A 19,014-nucleotide genomic window follows, 5' to 3' on the forward strand; every position below is an offset into this window, starting at 1 on the left:
GCGGAATATCGCGGAATTGGTTTGACGTGACAGACGGTTCCATAAATCAGGCCAAAGATACGTCCACTACATCAAAATCAAAATCCAGCCTTTCCCTGTAGCGATGTCTTATAAACATGTAGCACTAGCATGCCGTAAATGCCGTAAAGAGCGATGCATTGCTCTCGAAAACTGCTGTTGAAACGATGTAATAACGAAGGTAAAAACCTTTGTGGTTCAGTTCATTCCTTCCATTGAGGGTACACTTCCATAATCTGAGACGACACCTTGTGTCACCATTCTCCGTTTCATAGCCATTGGATAAGCAACGCTGGGTCACCACGGATTATTCAGTTTGTTGAAACCTTGTGTGACGACAATTTTTCAAACATTTGTCCTGCACAATGCGAATAATCTGACAGAAGTAAGCTTTTGCACAGTTCTGACCCTAGTTTAGAAAACGCACGATGCAATTTCAAACACAAAGTTTAGACCAAACCTACACATATCAACTTTTATCTAAATGCAACCCGTCGCACCAACGAACGGAGTTCCTCATGATGTTGGCGTGAGGAGCGTACAAGATTTCTGATGCAGACAGCTCAACAAGGAAGATTGTTTGCGGTATTAGATGTTTAAATAGTACGGATATTCTGCGAAGCAACCTATACCATGGACGGTGACACTGGAATTGGTGTCACATGACAGACGGCGCCATAAATCGGGTTAAAGAAACAGCACACCACCCACATTAAAATCCGGATCCTATCTTGCACTCCATTAGTTCCTTCCTCACCCCAGCAACCTGTCTTCAAAAGAGGTAGAACTTAAAAAAGGTTCCGTATTAAGAGTAAGATTTGTCCGCCAGTTGGAAATAGAACTTTTCTTCGCTCCGTTGCACATTGATCAACCAGAATATTGTGATCGTCTACCTAATAGCTGGTACGTCCATCTTTGACACAGGAAACAACGGCGACGCTTCGTGGCATGCAAGGAACGAGGCCTTGGTAGGTCACTGGAGGGAGTTGGCACCACATCTGCACACACAAATCACCTGAATCCCGTAAATTCCGGGGAGGGGTTCTATGAGCCCTGACGCAATGTTCAGACATCGCAGACGCTTTCAATCGGTTTCAGATGTGGTGACTTTCTGGGCCAGCACATAAATTAGAACTGTTCACTATGTTCCTCTGAACACCGCATAACACTCCTGGCGTTCTGTCATGGCACATTATCTTGCTGAAAAATGCCACTTTCGTCGGGAAACATGATTGTTATGAAAGGGTGTCCGTGGTCCGCAGCCCGTGTACGATACTCCTTGACTGTCATGGTGCCTTGCAAGAGCTCCCCTCGATCCATGGATGCCCACGAGAATGTTCCCCCGAGCATAATTGAGCCGCCACCAGTTTGCCTCCATCCCGCAGTACAGATGTCAAGGAGCTGTAGCCCAGAAAGACGACAGGTTCGCACCCTCCCATCGACATGATGGAGAAGGTATCGGGATCTATCAGACTATGCAACGCTGTGTCCACGCGCCAAAGTTCAGTGTCGATGGTCACGTACCCATTTCAGTCGTAGTTGCTGATGTCGTGGTGTTAACATTGGCACTTGCATGGGTCATTGGCTGCACAGGCCCATCGTTAGGAGTGTTGGTTGCACTGTGTGTTCAGACACACTTGTACTCTGCCAAGCATTAAAGTCTGATGTTACTTCCGTCACAGTTGTCGCCCTTCGTGTTTTACCAGTCTGCCCAGCCAACGACTTCTGACATCTGTAACGAGGGGAGGCTACCCGACCCCACAACATCTGGACGTGGTTTCAGCTTGGTTTCGCCACGTGTTGAAGACACTCACCTAGCACTCTTCGAACCCCGACAAGTCGTGCAGTTTCCGAAATGCCCATACCGAGCCTACAGGCCATCACAATCTTCCCTCGGTCAAACTCAGATAGATTGGGCGCCACCCCCATTCTGCACACGGACAGGAACCTCACTGATACGACATGCGCCGTGCGTGCTTCTGACTATCAGTTTTTCCTCGCCAGGTGACGCTTCTATCGCCTGGACAGGTTTATATCGAAAGTGGGTCGTTGGTCATAATGTTCTGGCTGACCGCGACGTCTCAGGCAACAACGGGCCAAGAGGAACGTGAAGGGTGCACTTTACAGCATACGAATGTACGGTCGGCTCCTGGCCACTCTTGCCTGTCTCGTCTGCTGAGCCCAAGGAGATCGACCAAACGCCTTCTTATCGGAAGACGCGTCAACAGACTGTACGCATGTTCTGCAGAAAGACGACCCATTCTTAACCCTTTACGTATTCGCACAATCTCGATACGCGTGCAGCTCCGTTAACAACACCCGATGGTTACACCTGCTGTCGAAAAATCTAATATGTTCCAGCAGTAATAAAGGACAATTAGAAGCAAGACCAAATGACTAATCATAACGAGTTTGGAGGCAGAGATACAAGAATTTTCGGCCTTATGAGGAAACGACAGCGATTATACTTACTACAATTACAGTATAATGCACTAGTATAACTCCAGTTTATTTTAATTTTACTGGTGGTTGCCTGTTTCACTTATGTAAGAACCTTCATCAGACCAGTTCCTGAAATATGTAACACAAATTAGTACATAACAACAACAGCAGATGACACAAACATCAAGGATTCATAATGAAGTAACCATCGTAAATGCACAAATCAGTTTTTCAAGTCCACATGAGGAATCAGTGCGCTGTGTTATAAGATCGGCAATCAGTGATTGATACCACTTGGTAATAACACATAGACTCCGCGTACAGGTTCGTTGTGTGGACTTGTAAACTTATCTTACGCTTTTACTGGGGGTGAGGGAGGGGGGGGGGGGTAGTCTTATTACGGTTCCTTACTAGAAATAGCACGTCATTTTCTGTCTTGTGTTACATGTTACAGAAATTGTTCTTCTGCGGAACCGAAACTGGTAATCACCAGGAAAATTAAAATTAATTCGATTTGGACTGATACTTCTTATTTACAGCTACAAGAGTTTGATCTCCTTAGTCAGCTGAGAAGACAAGACCATGCTGTCATTTACTACAGCCTCGATGTTACCATCCGCTGATTACTTCTAGCCGAACTTATGTCATCGAATACTAGCCACGCGGATGTTCTATACGGTAACCCCTCGCGTTTCTGGGTTGTTAGTTCAACACCCAGACTGATTGTCTGCTGGCTGAATACCTACATTGCCTTGGCTTCTGACCCGACTCAGACTTCTATTCCGTTTGCTTTTAACGTGCAGACTACTATTGGTTACTCACGGTTCCTAATACCACTTGTGTAACGCACTGTATCTTCCAAAAATTAAGAAAAATTGCTACACTCTGGACAGGAATCAGTGTATATAACACTCTGCGATCCTTTGTAAAACCTTGCATGATCCAAATTAATTGCTCTGGCAACAATAGGTGTTTGGAACGTAATTTTCATACAAGAATACAACCTGGGAAATCCACGATGGCAGAGCACTATCTTAAATGACGAACATGCAATAAAATATCATTGCAAAAGTGGCCGTTGCATCAATTAGTAACCGGGACTGTGTCCTAACGGACTCTATTGAAAGTTTACCGAGTATCTTACTGGTGGTGACAAAGAGTTTGCGTTAAATATCACTTTTTACCTGCATTTCGGCGCATTTTGGTGCTGTATGATGACACAGTACGGAATTCAGTGCATGTACTTTTTTCGACCACTCTGTCTCTGATGTGGCAACTCCAAACCTAAGTACTTCCAAAAATGACGTTCGCCTTATATTTTCCTTTCTGTCGCATTGTCTTCATATGGCACTGCCAATCATTCCTTTGTAGAAGTGAGTCAATATCCACTTTAATACGATTTATTCTGCCGTTCGAACACAACTGACATGTCCGTGTCACTTCTCCTCGGTCTGCTACTATAGTACGTCTATGTCGCTACTTTCCTTGCTCTCCAACCCTTTAGCCTCGCAATGATCTCTCCAGATTTACAGTGACAGTTTCAAGTTGCGATGTAACCTAACTTGTCTAGCAGTCAGTCCCACCTAAATACAGGTGACAACCGTAACCTAGGGTTACGCATTAGCATCTACATACATACTCTGCAAACCACCACACGGTGCATAGCGGAGGCTGATTTCGCCTCCCTCACTTCCACTTCAAGATACTCAAACCTCCTACCCAAATTATTAAAAATCTATAATATCTGGCCTAAGTACTGACCGCAAACTAACTTGGAAATTCTATTAACTTCCCAGCAAAAAGCGTACAATAGACTAAAAGGTACTCATAGGCCTGTCTTGAGGATTTCGTCCTTTTACCAACATTCCCCGAATGGGGGACTCTCGGCCCACAATGCCGTAAGCTCATTTCCATTTTTTCCGATCAGCAAAAGTCTTATCCGACCCATCTTCATTTCTTCAACTTACATTTTAATTGCACTCCCTCAGACTTTCATCACTCATCGGATGTTCTTGAGCATCGGGCACTCTGTACCGCAGTCCGCGTCCGCCCACCCTTATCCAAACGCATTCTACACCAGTTAATTAATTTCCAACCCTTCCTCAAATTTATAGAACACCAAGTCCTATACGTCTTGCAAACAAAGAACAGCCATAAGTCACATATGAGAGAATTAAGTAAACAATACACAAATAATTTCTATAGCATAATTTCAGCTGGATACAACACAGTGTTTAATCTGAGAATGGTGTGGAAAATTGACGTTAGTTCAATTTCCATTCCGGCGGCAAACCTGGATAGAATACAATGTTTGCCTCGCTACCTGACATGTAAGAGGCGATCAAAATGTTTCCGTTTAAGGGCGTTGCTTCAGCGTATATGCGGCCTGGCGCGACTCCGATGCAGATACATAAGCACTGACATGTAGGCAAGTGGTTAATGTGGCCTTCGAAAGCAAACTTTTTGATCGCCCCTTATACAGGGTGCCAATGGGCACTGATTTATGACAGTGAGGAAAATTAAAAATTTGTACCGAACTGAGATCCGAACCTGAGTCTCCAGCGTACTTTTTTTATTTTTTTTGTTTTACCATCTTTTTTCTTTTATTTTTTTAGTTTTTTATATATAAATAAAGAAAGAAAATTACCTCTACCACTTCAGGCGTTGGCCCCTATCACCCATACTACCCCCAAAAACCTATCTAGCCTAAAAACAAAAACAAAGCTAGTGCCACCGCCACTTTCATCCTAAAGCTAACTAGGACGGCCGTTCGCCACCACTTCAGGTTCCACCATCGAAACAAAACTTAAATATGAGTCTGAACGTTTTATTAAAACATAATAATAAAAGGAGAAAGGAAAGGGTATAATACTTATTATATTTTATTTGTTGTTCATTTTGTTCTTAGTTTGTTCTTGTGTATTTATCTGGATTCGAACGCAGGTCTCCTGCCCACTTTTTTTATCTTTTTTTTTTATTTATATAGATATCAATGTGTGAACAGTCATAGTTAATCAAGCCTGGAAAACTAAAACAGAATGAAGACACCATCGAAGATATTAAACGTAAACAACACGAAAAGAAAGCTACCACGTCGTAGTTAGGCTTCCCAGCGACTGCGCCCACTGATAAAGATTGTTCAATATATGCTCGTTTGCAGTTCGTTCTGACCTCATCTGACACTGCCTGAAACGTTCCATCTGCACGGCGGGCTGTGAAAGGCACTCCATAGGTAGTTTGCGAAGCATTGTCGATATCTGGTATGCCCGGAAATAGCATGATGTCTTTCTTGCAAATAGAGCCAAAAGTCAAGGAAATTCTTGTGTCCACCACGACAGAAGTAATGGACTGCTTGTCCACGTATCCAGGTGACGGAGTTGGTTCGAGTCTTGGGGTAAAATGTCTCATCCGGAAACAATAACGTGAGTGCAGATATATGCTCCGACCTAACTCGCAAGAGATAAGCCAGCATCTGCCGCACTAGGTGCCAAAGGGTTCCGCCTCTCCACAGCTGAGGCGGTGCTCGTCAGAATCTACTGTGTTACAACCCACACAATTGGGAGATTCTGCCATGCGGATATTGTAGAGACGTTCTTGCGTCACCAGCTTCCCATTAACGACTACGTACCATTGGGAAACAACGTCGGAATCAAGCATGGCATCGTGTACAGTCTTCCACACCACGCGACACCGTACGTCAGGATATTTTAGTTCGACCACATTTAGGGGGCGGCGTTGCAGCATGTCGTGATATAGGCGTCGAGTCGTGACCATTTGTGGTGTCGTGAGCGCTACACTGCAATAACTTTGTTCTAAATAGAAACGTCCTATATAAAAGAGGGGCGCTGGGATGTCCTGTAGTGGCACCGGCGCTCTTAGTGAAGCAGGTCGTAGCGCCGTCAGAAGCAGACTCGTGAGGCTCGTAGGACAACGGCGCAGCAGACATAAATGTGAGCTAACATAGAGGGCAATGGCCCTATCATGGACGTTGACTAGGCCGAGACCACCTTTTTCCTTGGGAAGGGTAAGAGATACGTATCTGATCTTCAGTAACATACCAGCGGTGACGAAGTATCCCAGCGCTGCCATGATGCTACGAGCCAAGGGTTTCGGAATGGGTAGCGTTTGGGCGACATGCGGTATGCGGGACGCAAGGTATACATTGGCATAATACGCCCGCTGAACGATGTTGAGGGATCGCTAGCGCTGATTTGCAATTCCGGCCCTAATTTGGTGAAGAAGGCGTCGATAATTGAACGTCGTCGCGCGTCGCATGTCGTTCCTGAAATCTAAGCCTAAGCAGCGGACAGTATCACTGAAGCGTAAGGGGGCAATGTGTTCCTGCGGTAGCCCAATCCCGATGCTCAAGGCGACAGACTTGTCAACGTTGATTTGGCTACCAGAAGCTGTACCGTAGGTTGCAATCCAGTCCAACGCCGCAGCCATATCGTCAGCTCCTCGTATGACGATCATCAAATCGTCCGCATATGCGGTGCAGCGTTAGATGGAGCCGCCGAACTGTATCCCAGTCAGCCTGTCTCGGAGACCATACAACAAAGGTTCTAAGGCCAATGCAAATAACAATGTTGATAATGGACATCCCTGTCGTACTGATCGGCGGATAGGCATGGGTGCCGTCAGTCTTCAATTAACACGAACTCGAGAAGTAGCCCCATGCAGAAGGCGTGTCAACACTGTGATAAAGGGGTCGGGATATTCCATGCGCCGTAGAACGGCCGTGAGGAAAGTGTGGCCCACACGGTCAAAAGCCTGGCTAAAGTCGATAGACGCCAGGGCTGCCGGCAAACGTCTCACCCGTGCAAGGGAGATGAGATCTCTGCAACGACATAACGCAGTTCTGATGTTGTTGGGTGCCCCCAAGGACATCTGATCGCTGGACAGGACGTGCAATAGTGTGCCGCGAAGACGGTCTGATAGCAGCCTCGAAAAGATCTTGAAGTCGCTGTTCAATAACGTTAAGGGGCGATAATCGCGGACATGATTCCGACCCTTCGGCTTATGGATGCGGACAATCAGTCCTTCCAAGAACGGTGCAGGCAACGGTATACCCAGGGACATCAATTCCTGACAAATTTCAACCCAACACGGTACCAACAGTTGTTTAAATGCTCGATAGAACTCTAATGGTAATCCATCGATTCCTGGTGATTTATGGGGAGCACCTTTACCAATGGTGTCGAGCACTTCCTCTTCTGTCACTTCTCCCAGTAAAGTCGGTACCATGTCTGGTGGAACTGTACCGTGGACATGGGCTGAAACGGTGTCTACCGTCACCATATCAGGGAGCACTGCTGAATAAAGTTGAGCGTAATGCCAATAGAAGGCTTCTGCTATATCTGCTTGTTCTGCCACGTGTCGTCCGTCGTCCGTTATCATGTCGGTTACCAGTGCCCTACGGTGCCTCCTGCGTTCTAGGAGCACGTGGTGCATAGATGGCATTTCTGATTGCATCATGTCTGGAACACGCGACCGTATAACAGCGCCTTCTGAATGATGGCGTGCTAAGGAGACGAGCTGCGCTTTCGCTCGATTGACTATGATCTGCCGGTCTTGTGAGAGCTCCATAGCAAGACACTCCCGTAGGATGATGCAATAAAAGTTTTCCGTGCTCCTCCTCCATGCCGCCGCTTGCCGGCCGTAAGCCATGAAGATGCGCCTAAGAGCAGGCTTCGCACATTCAATCCACCAACAGAGGGTCCATCGGTAACGACCACGACGCTGTAAGGACGCGTTCCACGACTCTTCGATAGCACCTTTACATGCCGGTTCGTCCAGATGGGCGACGTTCAGTTTCCAGGGCGGCCTACTGCGTCACACACGTGCAGTTTGGAGGGCAATGGTGTAAATACAGGCTGTGTGGTCGGTGAATGCAGTGGGCCAGAGCTCTGCTCCTCTCGTCGCCGTCGAAAGGGTGCTTGTGACGCAAATCCTGTCTAACCGACTTGATGAATGACTTGTATAATGGGTGTATCCAGGAGCTGGGCCATGGATGTGGCGCCACGTGTCGATCAGATGAAGATCACGCACTAGCATTTCCAATTCCGCACACGGGACGTGATGTGGCTGCTGATCAGACGGAGATAATGTACAGTTAAAATCTCCTCCGATCACCATATCGTCTATGCGGCCCATAAATAGAGGCGTAATATCTTCCGAAAAAAAGCGGGCCCGATCTCTCTTCTCCCTAATCCTGAAGAGGCATATACATTGATGAGTTGTACACCGTTGACAGTTACTTCCATGGCTCTTGCACTCGGTAAGTACAGTACGTCCGTAGCCGCCAAACCGTCCCGTAGCAGAACAGTCACACCACAATCGGTAGAAGAGGCGTGGGAGATGTGAGCGGTATATCCGTAGAAGTCAGGGAAACTAGCGACATATACTTCCTGTAAGAGGGCCACGTCGACGTCCGCCGCATCAAGCATGCGTTGTAGCATGGTCAGTTGGTGTGGTGCCCTTATCGCGTTGATATTGATTGTGGCAAGGCGAACGGTGTGCTGCCTAGCCTCTTCACCTAGGGCAGACGCCAAGGCAATCAAAGCTAACCACAAGAGATGCCGGACCCACCAAACCCATTACAAATTATGAGTCCTTCACGCTAGGGGTGGCATCTCCAATGCCACCCCCTCCCCTGTCACCCGTGCCCTCCTCAGGAAGTTCCTCAACATCTTCGGACCACAGTGGCTGCAACACGATGCTGTGTAGCTTATCGGCACCTAAATCTCTCGCACGTACGTCGTCTTTGGTAGAGGTAGACGGAGCACCATCCATCAACGCGACCTGCTGCAGCTGTGGTGAAAGAAGTAACTGGGCACTCGTAGTATGGGCAAGTGAACCGTCTACACCACTTAGATCCTCAGCAGGCGCAGCATCCATGCCGTCTGATGAGATGTCACCTTCTTGACCGGCCGTGTGTAGGAGGCAATCGTCAGAAGGGGTCCGCCGACGTCGCTTGCGTCGTCGAGGTGAACGTTGCTTTCGAACGTGGACATCCGTATCCGAATGTGGGAGACAATCCAGCGTCGTATCACCTTCCGCTAGGAAAACCGCCGTCGGGACAATGTTCGCATCCACGTCCATCGCGTTCTGAATGTTACGTTGCGTTTGGAGTCCGTGGGACTGGTGCTGCTGTTGTTGCTGTGGAGGGGACGACATATGGGTTGGCATCGGGGGTCCTTCCTCTTCCTCCCTTGGTACTTCTGGCGTCGATGGGTGTGTCTGATCGCCCGTTTCGTCCTCAACTATGGTGCGCATCGTCGTCTGAGCGTACGTGAGGGGCAGAATTGTCGTCCCCGTCGGGGAAACGGAATCTCCCACTGGTATCTGCGTAATTCGACGTTGTAAGCAGCTCGATCGAACCTGGCCTTTCTGCCCACATCCGGAACAGGTACGCGGTTGACCGTCGTACATGATGATTGCACGACAGCCACCAATATTCAAATAGGACGGCACATGTTTCTTGAGCTCAAGTTTAATTTGGCGCACACCATTGTAGACCTTATACGTCGAGAAAGTTTGCCACTTCTCTTTAACGTGGCTGATAACATTGCCATATGGTCGGAAGGCGTCCTTGACAACTTCCTCTGGGACCTCGAAGGGGAGCTCAAAAACCCTCACAGTCCTTAGGCCCATGCCTGCATGATCCACCGTCCCTGCACCGATATGCCCATCAGAATGTTTGAATCTGAGAGAGTTCGAGTATTTGGACTCCACTGTTGCGCAGACCTCTGCACTGGTCATTTTAACATAAACCACGCTCGCCGTTATAGAAAAATGTATTCCGACGACAGTCGCCGGATCTAAACGTAGATCGTCGCGTATGAACTTTTCTATTTCATATGCTCGAGGACGCGCGTGATCTGGTTGGAAAGTAATGTTGATCGTATCGTGGCGCCATGTGTGTGCCATAGTCGCACTGAACTTGGAACTAATACAACTCGCTCCGCGGAAAGGTAAACACAAGCAAGCGCTTACGGTCGCGCACGGCGCGGCGCAGCGGACGTCCTCGCCCCACCGCAGCCGAAAGCAGACTGCAGTGGGCCATCACCACACAGTAGGCAACACAAGGCGACAGACTACCCTAGCACACCACTGCTAGCTAATATCTTTAATTCCTTTGTGTCTCAGTTTATTTGATTTTTAGTGCTTTACTTGTGCCCTCAGTCATGTATGGATAAAAATGTTGAGACTATTGTATCTAGAGGGTGTTTCAGTGCCTTTGGAAAACGGTGGAGGAGACATATTGTATCAGTTTGATACTGAAGAAATCCTTGTCTCGAAACGAATGACTCGAGAGTTAAGAATAGAAACGTGCTGTGGGATAGTAATGTCAATGGATGGAAAACCCTCAGTCCACACTCTATAATTTACAGAAGAAAGAGTGTCACTCACAGCGCTGTATGGGCAGTAATATGAGCATAGTACCTAACTCCCACCATTCACACAAAGTGCAAGCTTCAATTCCTGCTGCTTCGGAATTCGGGTCGTTTTGAGTCAGTGGGTAAGGTAGTTTTCTATGGACGATGCTCAGTTTTCTCCGTCTGTTCTTTCCTCAGTTGCAGCCTGTTTCATCAGAGATGTAATACTCGGTATGTCCCTACGCTATAGCTGTGAAGAGCTGACGATATATATTTGTAGTGAACGTGTAGGTGAGCATACTTAATTGTTGGTTAATAAGTTCGGGTCTGCTTCCTTCCTGCTTAACGTCACCAACTTCCACGATGTTGTAAACTATCCTACTTTACTTACGCGTATGTACGTGATTCCAACCTGATACGGGTCCATCTCATTTTGCTCTGCGTCAGATATGCCCTGACGGGTGGATGGAAAAAGGAGGTCCAGTTTCGTACTCAGCTTGCTCACTTGCTCTGACCACTCATGACTTCTTCTCGTTTGGTTATGAGAAACGTCGTATGTACGAGACAACTAACTAACTGGAAAGTACCTCCTGGCGAAAATTCTCGCTGCCTATGAAAGTGTTCGAACAACATTTGAATTGAAGACAGAACTTTCAGCGACTATGACATGCTTCATACAACCCAGGTGACATTTCTTTGAAAAACTTTAGTTAATTAATCATGTTGGCCAAGATGTACAGATGAATAAAATTATTACATAAATGAGACTACTTGGATTTTCATCGTAGTGAGCAGACCAACTGTAAATTTGAAATTTTCTTATTTTTGGTTATAAACTTCGACTCGGTCGTTTCCAGACCTGGGCTCCCTATCCTTATTCCAGTTCGGTACATTTGCCTTTCTCCATCATCCCAAAACACCCTATAGAGTTGTAAGCGTTAGTATAAAAGGCAATCTCCAGAAAAATTTTCATGAACTGGTCTAATTATTTGCAAGTAGGGAGTCATTTCCAGTACGAACTGCGCAGTCAGTTTTAATATCATAGTTACATATGGTTTGTTGTAATTATTCTCGACTTATGCTTACAGGTCAAATATATCATCTTTAAATTTTTAATAATAATGTGACGAGCAAACACCATAAAGATGACATTTCAATATTTCTGGACTATTCGTATTTTTTTCAATATTTAAGTTTTTATTAAACATATACTTAATATTATTTGTGGTAGTTAACTTGCGAGTTTTGTTTGTGCCAACACATGTAATTTTATTGTACAAAAATACCAGTCTAATGTGGTTTACTTGAAACTTATTTCTTGCAGGTCACTCCAAGAACAGGGATATATGTACGAATTCTGAACTCTTCCCGTTAGTTGAAACCAGGACCTGTCCTTGCAGAAAGCAAGAGTTGCGGGTACTTGGAAACTGGTCGGAATGTATAATAGATACTGAAATAACATCAGTGAGGGCAAATGGAAGGCGTGTTAGTGGAGTCTGCGGATCGGGAACAAAATATCGTCGTGTGGGGTGTTTCAATACCACTGGACATCTTATAGAACCAATGTGAGTTTTTAAAAGTTTCATGATGTTTACTTATTTCCAAGATGTAAACTATAACTTGGGTCTTTGTTTCGAATCTACATTAATAAACTATATCATAAATATAAGCATTTATTTTTCAAAATTCGAGAAAATTGTTAGGTCATAACTGAAGTGCACAGAACCGTTATTTTTCATTAATTAATTTCTTAGAAATGTGAAACTACGAGATAAAGTAGTGGAGAAAACGTCGTCAGTCTTATACGCATATCCATAAATATCAGCCAGAGGATTACTTTCGTATTAAGACTTATTTAGAATTTCTGATCTGCATCAGTTATCGCTAGCAAAACTGCAACTATACAAGTGGTTGTGCAGCTGCATGTAAGACGAACCCTGTAAGAATACCATAGGTATGTCCAATATGCTGCGTCCTCAAAACTTTCTGTCCAAAAGAAGAACGAATTTTGAAATGACGTTTTCTCTCACAGGAGTGAGACAACCACCTTATTCACCGACTGCAGAAATGCGATATGCACACATACGTCATATAGTTTTTTTTCAAACAGTAGTATTGTGTGTTTTGCGAAATGATCGAACAGCATTGTGCTTCCTTGTAAAAAGGAACTTGAATAGCTGCTACATAAACTCCAGAAAAATACTGGAAAATAAGCTTGAGAGTTCAGTTTTATTTTCGATTGATCATGCGTAACGAACTTCAAGTGAATCTCAAGAACAGTTACGACCAGATGATATGCGAGGAAAGTTACATGCCCTTCGCTGATGGAGACCTCAACTATAACAATGTCATATATCCTTATGTGAGCGGTCTCGCGCTTAACATCCCGATGTCGAGCGCCTGATGTCCTGTTCATAATTATCATCGTCACACAAGAGCAGTAATACGTAAATACTGGACTCAAATCCATGGTATTATTATACAAACGTTACGACTAATTTCTCATGGTGTATTGCTACATTATGTCTCTCGGTTTGTGCCAAACCACTTTAATCACCACAAATAAGCGCAACATCACGAAGAAGAAAACTGAATGTGCGTCGCAGGGAATAAATAAGACCCTCTCTGTCAGCGTGGTTCAGCTGCATAGTGGGAAACATTCGAGGAGGGCGTGTACAGCAATCTAGAACTGTCCACGAACACTGAAAGGTGTCGCTAAATACTGTGTATAGCAGCATTCAACACTCTGTCTGTTCTTATATTTTGTCTGACACTTCTAACATCAAAGCTAGCTCCTGAAATCAAATGCAATAATAAGATCGTGTGTTCGTGAGTTTAAAATATGTAAACCATAAAGAGAAGAAAGACTCGGATTTAAAAGATGAAGTGTATGCGGTCGTTAATTAAGAATGGCAAGGATAGTAAACAGTCAACGTGTACATAACTAAATGGAACAGCTGATGTAGATGCACTTGGAAAACAATATGGATGAAACACCATAGAAAATCTTACGAAAACATCAGAAAATATCGACCACATGAAGCACTGACAACAGCTTGTTGGGAGAGTACCTGGTATTAGCATGGGCTCATCAAATGGCATCTCACGTAAAACAAGTGGATCAAGGCCCACACGCTCGCCTAGGAAACTGTAACGTGTTTCCAGGTGATGCAAATTGATTTCTCTCACATAAACTGCGTATGTGTTTACTGCATTGTTGTACATATATAAGCAGAATTCCGAACCAAAGCATCATTCTCACTCATGTGTCCTAGAAGGTGGCTCTGACAAATTTCTTGAAAACCTTTGTAACACCGTCCCTTCCAGTTTCCACCACCACCATAATCAAAACCAAGGTGATGCTCTGTCTGTGATCGCCTCACCTCTTACTATCTATCGAACGCAGAATAGCCCAATTTTGATTCATGTCATTATGTGTAACCTAGTCACCCTCACACGAGATACTGGAACTGTTGCGGTTCTATTCTGATACATGACCATTCAACAGCTACTCATATTCACAGAGGTTGGCCGGAGTTATATCCAAAGCGCGCGCATCTCACGTGATGGCACCGCAGATGTGATCCACAGACTTCGCATCAGCTAGCCTACGAGTCAACACAAGCACCCTCTATCCATCCTTGCAGTCACTGTAACATAATTCGGCAACGATAGTTGGTGCATTGTATTGGCGAAAATATTAGTCGTCATCGAGGCACTGTAGGCGAACAAATGGATGCACATGAATCGACCATCGATCCCTGTATCGCTCGTTGCCAAAACTGAGTCACACTATCAGGAGCTGCATATCATTCCATACAGACACCCCCCATAAGCGAATAACACCATCACCTGCCGAAACATCTCTGTTGACAAGCGATATGCATAACCTGCGACGTTTTCGTAGTACTCGTACGCGTACGAACATGTGTCACGACATATAAGTCTAAGTGAGCTTTATTTGTGTTTTTAGCGTACAGTGGAGGTATCCCAGTGCTGATACTCATCACAGAGCGCAGTGACGTGCGGTGATCAGAGGTACACGTGCGGGCGGCTGACTTCTGTACCTCACAAATCCATGGTTTTATTACGCGAACGTTAGACTAATTTCTCTGCAAGAGAGACGCTCAGTAGCTCGGCACGGGCTTTTGTTGAAGTTTCGAGAACATACCTTCACCGAGGAGTCAAGCAGTATATTGCTCCCTCCTACGTATATCTCACGAAGAGACCATGAGGAGAAAATCAGAGATTAGAGCCCATACAGAGGCATACCGACAGCCTTTCTTCCCACGAACAATACGAGACTGGAATAGAAGGGAGAACCGATAGAGGGACTCAAGGTAACCTCTGCCACACACCGTCAGGTGGCTTGCGGAGTATGGATGTAGACGTAGATGTAGATTATGATCAGATGGATCTCGACGGTGCTGCTGCTGTTCACCGGTTTTTATTGTCCAGCGCTGAAGTGGCAAGTAATCTGCTACACTGGAAGCCCGCCCATACACGCTGTACAATCTTCATAGTCGACGACGATCTCTGATATCAACACGTTAATACCCACAGCGAATGATTCTCGTGGTGATGATTTTATCCGCCAATGGAATAGCACACACATTGGACACTCATGATCAACTGCATTGATACTGTGCCTCTTCCCCATCCTTAGCACAAATTTCTTGCTGACGGACGGTACAACGTCTGACGACTGTGAACCACGTCACTCGCTGAACTAGATCATTCGCTCTGGCGACAGCAATACTCTTTCTCCAACACAACAGCTATCTATGATAGTTTTCCTCGAGAATGTATTACGTTAAAATCAATGTTTTCGTGTGCCGATTCGTTGTTACAACTTTGTAAACGTCGAGTATCATCAAAACTTGACATATATATCTGTGGACATTAATATGATGGATTTTCACCCTTCGCTTTCATGATGGCTTGAAGCTTGCTGGGGGCACGTTCAGTGAGATGTATGAATGTCTGTGGAGGAATAGCAGCTTATTCTTTCTCAAAAGCTGAAACCAGAGAAAGTAATGATTTATTTATTTATCTATTTATTCTTCATAATTACAGCCTATTATACGAGAAGCTAGAATAGGCCATACAAATCACATTTCCTTAGATAGTAATAAATTATCTATTAACTATTTTTAGGAAACTTAATTTGTAAAATACTACAAGTACTTCTACTACTACAAAACTACAATAAAACGCTTAACCCGTTACCCAACTAGTAATACTACTATAAGCACTACAGAATATGTTTTGTGCTTGTTCATTTATTTTGGTGCATTTAACTTGTAGATGCATGTTTCTGCTACTGGATTCGCCCTCACACTACCCAGATCAAGAGCTATTGTCTGCTGGATTACTTGACGAACAGGAAGCACGTCAGCGGTGTATCGTTCGTAGAAGGTAATTCCACCCATCACTGTTACGTCTTGATGTCCACAATTCCATGATCACCTGCACCAACGCAATGTAGCTTCTTGGGACACTATTTCATTCAGTGGTTGACGACCTCAGTTATCTTCTCTCCATTTGCAGAGTGTGTTGTCCAGCCTGGATGACAGCATGCTGACTTAGGGTTGAATGATGCCTCGTGAAGCCTTCCACGGCCTTCGTGTATACTGAGGCTGCAGTATCGTCCTAGATGCGCCAGGTCGACTCGCTCCTTAGTGCTGCTTTGGGATCCATCATCCTTGATACCTGACTTACGTTACCTGCCGAATCTTCATACACCACGCAGTCCCAAAATGTGTGTTCTGTTATGTCCACACTGCCGCAGGTGCAACTATCATCCATCTGCTTCCTTATTTTGTATAGATACGTAGCGTACGAGACATACGTAATGTATCAGTCCACTTGACGGCTTAATAAATCTACTTTTCAATCTGTCCCCGTTGTTAAGGAGAAATTTGTATGCACTCCTGCCTGTGCCTGAAGTGTCCCATTCATTTTGCCACAGTTGCAATACGCAATCTTTTATTCCTTTTTTATAACTGGCCTCAGTTCCAGGCACACTTCGTACCTCCATTTGACGGCCCTTCTTTAACTAGTAAAAGGCTCCCCTTTTACTAATTTCCAAGTCCAGTGGGCATATTCCTAGAATTACTAACAATGCATCATTTGTGGTAGAGCAATAGGGCCCCTTAATCTTAGTAGCACTCCTCGTTGAACTCTTCTCACTAATGAGGCTGGCTTCACTAGCTGCAATCTATGAACCCAAACGCTCGCACCATATCTTACGACTGATGTTGATATAGATTGGTAGAATACTCTGATTGTTTTCAAGGGGAAACGAAATTGCCTGCTTGCAATGGTTATAATTTTATTCATCACATTTGTACCTTTTCTGCCTGCTTTCTCTATATGATGTTACTACATTCGTCCAGAAATACCCCTAGATATCTCGTTACTGCGCTCCTCCTAATAGTTCCACCAATTAATTTTATTTTAGGGTTTCTTACTAGGTTCCCATTCAGTATAAGATACGTTGTTTTCTGAGGCGTTAATGACAGTTTGATACTTCGACACCAGCCGTCAAGTTCGTGGATCGCCGCATTACATTTATGTTCTATAATTATTCTGGAGGCACTACTCACGGCGAATAGTACGTCATCTGCAAATGCTACCATCCACTTATGCCACAGTTGCATGTAACTTCTGTAGTGCCTGTAATACTAAATCCTAAAACTCTGGGACGCACATTGATCTCTGCGGACAGACTTTTGTCTTCGTTACTTTCTTTCCTGGGTATGTTAAAGAAGCATGTTTCCCGTGGCAATAATCTCTCAGGCAACTGTACACCGCTTTTGGACACTCAAAATCCCTAAGGTGACCACAGAAATACGGCCGCTATAGGTTATCGAAAGCTCCAGCAATAACAATCATCATCGCTGGAGAGTTCGTAGAATGAGTATCTGTTGGTAGCAAAATCGCCTTATTAATTGCGTCTGCAGTTGACTTGCCTGTTCTAACCTCTACTGGTGAACGTTCATCCCGTGTTGCCGTCTATGGTCTTCTTATCTTCTGCATAATAATTTTTTCAAATATCTTGCCGAGAAAATTCAAAAGATAAATTGGTCTGTAGGATTTGGGTATTATTGGATACTTATCTTGCCCTTTACTAATTATTCCCACTTCAGCTTTTTTCCACGGTGCAGGGACCTTTCCTTTCGTAATACATTCGTTGTACAGTTCGTGCAAGTAACTATCTGATTGGTCACGTAGTGCTTGTATTACTTCGGCAGGGATTCCATCTGTCATGGAGTTTTTTTTTTTAGTCTTAAAATTATTTGTTTAATTTCTTCTTGTGCGAGCCGCGTGGGGTAGCCGAGCGGTCTTAGGCGCCTTGCCACAGTTCGCACGGCTTCCCCCGTCGGAGGTTCGAGTCCTCCCTCGGGCATGGGTGTGTGTGTTGTCCTTAGCGTAAGTTAGTTTAAGTTAGCTTAAGTAGTGTGTAAGCATAGTGACCGATGACCTCAGCAGTTTGGTCCCATAGGAACACCAACCAACCACTCTTGTTGTGAGAAGGAATACACAAGGTTATTGTTTCTATAGTCTTCTCATAATATTCTTCGTAGTTTAACGTACCTGTGTCTACGCAATCTTTGGACTCTTTCTTCTTGGGTCACGCTGCTCTGGTATAGATAGCTTTCTAGCTCTTCTTGTTTCGCATGTTAATTTATGCATCACCTCGCTCCAGATGCAAGATACTCCTGTAGAACGACCTCTTCTGGCAGGTATCGATTACTCCATTGCTCTATGAATAGCCACTGTCTGTTGTTGCGCTTTAACAACTATGTATCACCCACTGATGGACACCCCGGACGCTGAAACACCCTTCTTAGTTGTTTCCGGTTAACGTTCTCATGTTGTGATTGGGTCTTATGTGCAAGTTTTCTCTGGTGTCTTGGATTTCCCCTCCAGCTATGGTATAGTGTATGATATGGTCACTTGATGTCATTCCACTCTCAATCTTCCAGCCTTTCGTACGGTGCGCCGCTACCGTATTTCCTAAAGTGACGCCAATATTTGACATTGTTCTGACCGTCCCTTCGTAGGTTGGCGCATTGCGATGTGCATTCAGTACCTATAGGTTGAGTTCTTCTAGTTGTCTTTCAAGGTCATCAGTAAGGCGGCTATGCCACAATACTAACTTCGCATTTGC

General features: G+C 44.9%; 1 protein-coding gene across 10 annotated transcripts in view; it reads left to right on the forward strand.

Annotated features, from left to right (window-relative positions):
* Window positions 1–19,014, forward strand: part of LOC126297914 (thrombospondin type-1 domain-containing protein 7A-like) — a 1,219,654-nt gene that overhangs the window by 1,040,396 nt on the left and 160,244 nt on the right. For 5 of the 10 annotated variants that reach the window (XM_049989222.1, XM_049989223.1, XM_049989229.1 and 2 more), the window contains 2 exons: window positions 12,163–12,403; window positions 16,146–16,256. In XM_049989222.1, the coding sequence (XP_049845179.1) occupies window positions 12,163–12,403; window positions 16,146–16,256 (352 nt within the window). The remainder of the gene's footprint in view (window positions 1–12,162; window positions 12,404–16,145; window positions 16,257–19,014) is intronic. The other 5 variants (XM_049989225.1, XM_049989227.1, XM_049989230.1 and 2 more) reach the window with 1 other exon arrangement.

This window comes from Schistocerca gregaria, chromosome X, assembly GCF_023897955.1.
Source record: "Schistocerca gregaria isolate iqSchGreg1 chromosome X, iqSchGreg1.2, whole genome shotgun sequence".
Lineage (NCBI taxonomy): Eukaryota > Metazoa > Arthropoda > Insecta > Orthoptera > Acrididae > Schistocerca > Schistocerca gregaria.